At 38.1% G+C, this 6,770-nt stretch overlaps 1 protein-coding gene across 1 annotated transcript; it reads left to right on the forward strand.

The window, feature by feature from the left end:
- The first annotated feature begins 3,557 nt into the window (after nt 1-3,557).
- LOC132269921 (exocyst complex component EXO70B1-like) lies at nt 3,558-4,580 on the forward strand. Its single transcript, XM_059771141.1, has one exon. It carries the CDS (start codon nt 3,558-3,560, stop codon nt 4,578-4,580), a length of 1,023 nt encoding a protein of 340 aa, XP_059627124.1.
- The last annotated feature ends 2,190 nt before the right edge of the window (nt 4,581-6,770 follow it).

The following is a 6,770-nucleotide window of genomic DNA, read 5'->3' on the forward strand; positions in this document are numbered from 1 at the left end:
TTTGCGTACCGGACACTGCGGAGTGTGCCGGTTGTATCCAAGAGTTGATGGGACATTTCATTAAGTCCAGGACTCTTTGAAATGTAAGGGTGATCGTTTTTGCATTTTTTCCATTTTTCGGGCCGGAAGTTCCGTGTGGGACCTGTTACCGGAATTGTTGCCTGCGGGTATTTTAGTTGGGTCCATTTGCATCATGTTTATTTTATTTGATGTGTGGTATATGGTTGTGATTTAAAATGTCTATGTGTGTATATATTTGTATGTGGGGTAAAAAGAAAACAAAAGAAAAAGAGAAAAGAAATAAAAAATGGTGGGACCCACAAGATTTTTTTTAAGTGGTCTAGAGACCACTTTGGCTCTAATCTCTCATCTCTCCCGCTGCTCTCTCTCTCTTCTCCTCTCAAACTCTCTTTTTTCTTTTCTTTTTACATCACAATTTTGAATTTAGATCTCTCTCTCTATACTTAGTGTTTTTAAGTGCCGTTTGCGGCAAATTGAAGCCCACGCCGAGGTCTACGAATTGATCGGAGCAATTTGGTGTTTGGTGCACTCTAGGAGAATGGGGATGTAGGGCAAAAATTGGGGCTTTTGGCTCAAATTGAGGTAGGGGTCTCTAATCTACACAATCTTTCTCTTTAGTGAGTTAATTTTACTTGATTTATATCCTACTATGTTAGTTTGTGTTGGTTCCCTTTTAAAGTAGCTAGATTTATGTAGATGAAATATATGATTATGCGAAACAATTAAATTTGTATGTAAAACATGCTTTATTTAAATTGATTGACTTGAAAATGACATGATTGTTGTGTTAGAAAATCTATACTTATATGTGTTAATGAATTGAGGTGAAAAGCATGCTTAGATATTAATTTACATGCCTGTGATGTCTACTAATTTTTTGGAAGTTGTTATGAAAGAGAATGTTAAATTGTGTGGTGTGAATTTCTTTTATGCTCATATTGTTGGAGATAAATGTGACATGCATTTCATGGCATTGGGCATTAATAAAAAGGGCAAGTGCTTGAATGAAAATGAAAGGGGATTTTGGGAAGAAATTTGATAAAAGTGGTTTTGAGAAGACCCGGTCGCCGCGGGGGTACCAAAGGGCCGGTGTGTTAATATAGCCTAGAGGGAACTAGGGAGATTGTCCTAGCGTGGTTGAGCTAGCTGGGCCCAAAATGACACCGCGGGGGTACCAAGGGTCAGGGACACTAGCCAACCTTCTCTCATGTCGCTGTAGGGTTACCAAAGGGTGGGTTATATTAACATTTTGAAAGTGATGGATTTGAATGTTGAAAATAGGAAGCGACATCGGCACGCATTGCATTTCATAGCATCATATTGTGTATGCTGAGATTGGATGTAATGTTGTACTTTCCCAACATAGTATGACCCCGATTCCTATTGTCCTATTCCTTGTTTGGATTCACGGGGACACAAGAGGTGTGTCTTAGGCACTCCCTACTGAGCAATTTGCTCTCCCCATTCTATTTAACATTTTTCAAGGCTCGGGAAAGAAGTGGCGGATGATATTCCACCACAAGTTTGATGAAGACTTGAAATTGCATTTTGTCATCCTTTGTATATTTCCCATTCATTTGTAAAGCCCCATGTTCTAGAAAAGTGTATTTATTTTGTAAATCAAAGCCATGTAATATAATTATGATACTTGATGATTTTTTGATGTAAATTTTATAACATGTAAACACTTGTTGATGAATGGGAAGGGTAATCATATCTTAATTTATTATTGAGGTCATTTAATTGTGTATTATCATATATTGACGTCGTGAATTTGGGAAGTGGTTGCAAGACAGGTTTGATGTGAACTAAAGGGGTAGTATACACATTCAGTGACCATTACAGTGAGGTACAGGGCCCAGAGTCATGTTTCGGCTGGCTGATTTTCTCCACCAACCGACCGAAACTCCAGGTTCTGCCAACCAAATCATATCCTTCAGCCGACCGATGACCTGCACAATGAAAGTCCCAAGAGCATGTATCCTTCACCATCGTTTCGGCCGACTGACCATGTTGGTCAGTCGGCCGCCCAAAGGCTATCAGCCGGCTGACTATTCCTTTTTGACCTGTAATGTTTGACCAGCATTGTAAGCTTGTGTCCTTGAGTATTTTGAGCCCAGAATGAGTCTTATGGTGGGTTTGAACATAGGAAATGGAGTGTAGGACCTAGTTGACCTCGGGTTCGGTTAAGGACCCAGGCTAACGGTTCGGACCTACGGGTTCGGGTCGTTACACTCAAGGTTTTGACTTGCACCACCCAATTATGCCTTAAGTTCACATACTCCAACTGCAATATTGTTGATGTTCACAATCAAGAAAGTGGCCAATTGGGGGGTTGGCTTTTGGCACCAATTGTTTCTGACAGGCTGGTAGGCATATCTATTAATAGTTCAACCAGAGTCACCAGACGATTCTTTGACAATTTAGCTACGGCAACCAGCATGCTCTTCTTCATTGGTTGCCTGCACTCATTAATTTAGTTACTTGTCTGTTGTGTTGCATCAATATTGGAATTTATCAAACTATTTAGAACAATTTTCTTCATTCAATAAAATAATTATGACTACATCTCCTTCAAAAGATATATTTGTGGAACTTGCTATGGAGGTCTCCTTTCACTACTATTACCTCCCCATTCTTGTTCCATTAGAAACCATTTGCATGCTTGCCAAAATTCTGGGTTCAATTCATATTAGTTTTCTCTGTTACTTCACTTTATGAAGTTTATAGAAGACGGATTGAAAGCTAAATGGACAACTTGAGAAGGAATAAGCTTCTGACAATAATGTTGATCGTACTAATTTTAGAAAAAAAGGAAGAGGTCATTTTATTAGGAAATGGGTAGCTGAACTAGTAGTGTCTGAGATATATCCATACTGAAAGGGGGGCTCTTGATTCCAAGTCCATGGCTTTTAGATTCCAATCTACCTATATAGTAAGTATGGCCTTTTGCTGCTGCTTCTTCATTGGCGATGCAAGGTGGTAGAACACATGAGCTTATTGCCTTGTGGGTAAAATTTTTTGGAATACTGCTTTTACAACTTGAGATATTGATTCTTTTGTTCATCTATCATATCATTCATCAAATATTTGCACTGAGATACTGCTTTTACACTAGTTTAATGTGCTGTTTTGAAATTTGTTGTTTTCTATGCATATGTTGTTCCGTGTTTGGGTTTTGTGGATCTAGTTGACTATTTAGAGTACACAAATATAGAGTGTGTACCCATTCCTATCTATAGCAAGGAAGGACCTCTTAATTCTTCCTTCCATTGTTGAATGGGTCAATTTTCTGGGTGGAGTAGTGGGAGCTCTCTGTAGTTTTCTTTTTCCCATATGCTCTTTCCTCTCACTTACCTAAAGATTTTCTAGCAAATTGGAAACTTCCTCGACCCTTCTTCCAGTCTTGTATTTTACCGATAAGAGAAGACCATATAGAGATAATAACTTAAATATATACATTAATTGCCATAATTTCTGAGCTCTAACTAGTTGCTGAATTAGAATTTAAAAGTTTAGTTGAAGCTTGTCCTACTATGGGAACCCCAGAAAACGTTGATGCTGCTTATGAATCTGCCGTGAAGATCATTTTGCAATGGGATGTAAGTGGTGCCGGAAGACGAACGATCTTTGGCAGAGGAGACCGCAATGATATAAATCAGTACTTGCAAGCAGTTGATGAGATCCACCGCCGGATGGCAACCATATCTGATGACAACAGTGTGATCAAGATAGCCATGGCTCGGCTGGAGGAGAAGTTTGGCTACATCTTGACCAGGATCGGCCATAGCAATCCAAGGTATTCCACTTGTTCTAGTTCAATGAGTGATGATAGTGTTAGCTATGAATTAGTTGAAGAGGATTATTTAGACTACGATATTGTTCCATCTGAAGAAGAAATCAATGGTCTCCGGAGTATTGCTGAAAGGATGGACTCTGTTCAGTGCGTTCAGGTTTACAGGAGAGTAAGGAAGGGTGCAGTGGACGAGTGTTATCAACGTGTTGGCATCGAGAAATTGATCATTCAAGATGTCTGGAAGTTGGAGTGGCAAGTGTTGGAGGTGAAGATCAGACAATGGATTCGTGCAGCCAAATTTTGTGTTCGAATTTTCTTTCCCAAAGAGAAGCAACTCTGCCAGCAAATCTTTGGAGGTCTTGCAACAACTGTTGTAGTTGATTTCTGTTTTGCAGAAATAGTTAGAGATGGCTTAGTTCAGTTATTTGACTTTGTGGATGTCATAAGTAGTAGTAGCCGATCACCATCGGAGAGATTGTTCAAATTTTTAGATCTCCACGAGGCGTTGTCTGAAATTTTGCCTGAGCTGGACAATCTTTTTCAATCAAATTCAGCAGAACCTATTGAAATTGAGGTTGTTGAGTCACCTATCCGAATCGGGGCTATTCAGATACTTTATCCGCTCGCGGAGGCAATCAGTGGGATTCTATTGCAACTGGAGAATGATTTGTGTCATGAGTCGTTGGTGATTCCAGATGGGACTATTCACAGCTTGGCTAGGTATGTGATGGACAATATTACTCGGCTCTCTGATTACAAGTAATCTTTAACTTCATTAATTGTATCTAAGCCGTCAGCATTGGACTTATTAATAGAAGTTGAGGGGCAAAGTCCATTGGCACTCCATTTAATTTTTCTCATTGAGATTTTAGTAGGCATATTGGAAATCAAGTCCAAGCACAATGAAGATGCACATTTGTTCATGATGAAAAATGACAATTACGTTGTTGAGAAAATTAGAGATTGTCCAGAGTTGAGGATGTTGATTGGCGATGATTTTGCAAAGAACTTGATTGGAAAAATGTCGGGGGCTCGGAAGATGCTTGTAGTTCATTCAAACACCAGGAAGGTTCGTCGCATTTTGAAGCTGATGTCCGAGGCATTCAAAGAGCAGGAAGGTTCGTTGCATTTGGAAGGCACGGAATATACGAGATACTATTTTTTGCAGTTGTGATTGGGCGGGCTTCCAAGCCCTAGAGAAAAATGATTTACAAACCTACAAGTGACTTAAGTTTGCTCAATACGTTCAACATTTCTGATATTTTCTACATGAGATTATAAGACAAATTTATCAATTTATATTTGACAAACATATAATTAGATTTTTAGTATAAATTGCATTAACCTAAATTTGAAATGTATTTCACCATAATTTATATTGTATCTCGGATGTAACTGCTACATGATACACCCAACCAATGAAAGAGCCTCATTTCTCTTAATAATAGGAATGAACAATATTCATTGGCTAGGGTATTATATTATCTTTTTGTCAATGGCAAGAAACTCACACGCACTATTTATACATCCACTTTGTTATTTTACACACCCACTTTGCTATTTTAGCGACTCGAATTATCTCCATCCAATTTGAGAGATAGATGAGATATCACTAAGACACAAGGGGCTTGGTGGGGTATTATATTATCCATATATCCAATACATATTTAATATATGTATAACGTTACCGATTTTTCTAATTTTCTATTTTCTGGAATTTATTGATTTTTTTTGGATTATTTTAATCCTCGCCTCGTTTTGAGTGCCACGCGGGTACGAGGGCTGTTTTAGTAAATTCCTTGAGCCGAGGGTTTTGGAAAATTATTTTTAATCATTTTAAGTCAATTAGTAATAACGGTATCATTTTTAGAATTTTTCAGATGTCGGGACGATTTCCAGACTCGGGAACTTCTCCCGGTTTTCTCATTTTAAGTGAGGGGCATTATGGACATTTCCCTCATATATTCATAGTCATATATCTACATAATTGGGAAGATATTTTGGAGTATAGAGGAGGCATTACATTGAATGAGCAAAGGCAAGATTAAAACATCACCAAAAGTAGAAACCATTCTTTGCTCGACAAGTGGCACCATTAGGACCACTTGACCAAGTGCAAGACCAACTTTTTCCCCCTCCTCTTTCATTTTCGGCATCACCTCTTCCTCCTCTTTGTCTTCATTTTTCTCTCTATATTCCGTATCTACATCACATATATCTCACATATGTTTCAACCTTGGATTTGGGGAGATTAGAAGGTGTTTTTGGTGATGCCATAGAGAGGAAGTTGATGAGCTTGAGGAGAGTTTCCATTTGGCACCCATATTGCTAGGGTTTGGGGAATTTCAAGGCTAGGGCTTGCTAAGGCCTTGTTTGGTTTGCTATCTTGAGGTAGGGGAAGTCTAAATTACGAATTCCTATGATTTTAGTGAGATTCTATGTATTTTCTTACATGAAAATCTTGATATTGTGAAGCATACTTAGTTTGTAACTTTTTGGTTGTGATGTTAAGCATGAGATAGTGTTGCTTTAATTGTTGTGGATTAAGAATATAATGATTTCTTGTATTTGTGCCAAGCATGCTATTTTCTATTAGAAAATGTGAAAGTATGAATTATGTGACCAATGTTTGGGTGTTTGATATGATAATCATGATGTAAGTGATGACTTGTATATTGGTAAATGGTAGTATGATATGCATATTCTTGGTATGGGATGAATTGAGAGGATAAAGGTTTGATGTGGGAGAAAATGTTAGAAAGTGAGATGAAGGATGGTGTTGTAAGTTAAAGTGGTGGTTAAGAAGGTTTTAGTGAGGTTGGGTTGGAAAGGAAGAAGAGAACATTTGCATTTCATGTTTGATGGTATGGTTTGTGAATTTGTGAAATTCATGTATGATTGATATGACTCATAATCTCATGATCCCTTTTCTTTGATTTCCCTTTCTTTGGTT

This window comes from Cornus florida, unplaced genomic scaffold (genome assembly GCF_030987335.1).
Source record: "Cornus florida cultivar Cherokee Brave unplaced genomic scaffold, ASM3098733v1 CherokeeBrave_3.0.0_Hap2_Chr08, whole genome shotgun sequence".
Lineage (NCBI taxonomy): Eukaryota > Viridiplantae > Streptophyta > Magnoliopsida > Cornales > Cornaceae > Cornus > Cornus florida.

What these genes read in the sequence shown, in the direction of transcription:
- LOC132269921 (XM_059771141.1), top strand. Translation starts at nt 3,558, where the DNA reads ATGGGAACCCCAGAAAACGTTGATGCTGCTTATGAATCTGCCGTGAAG.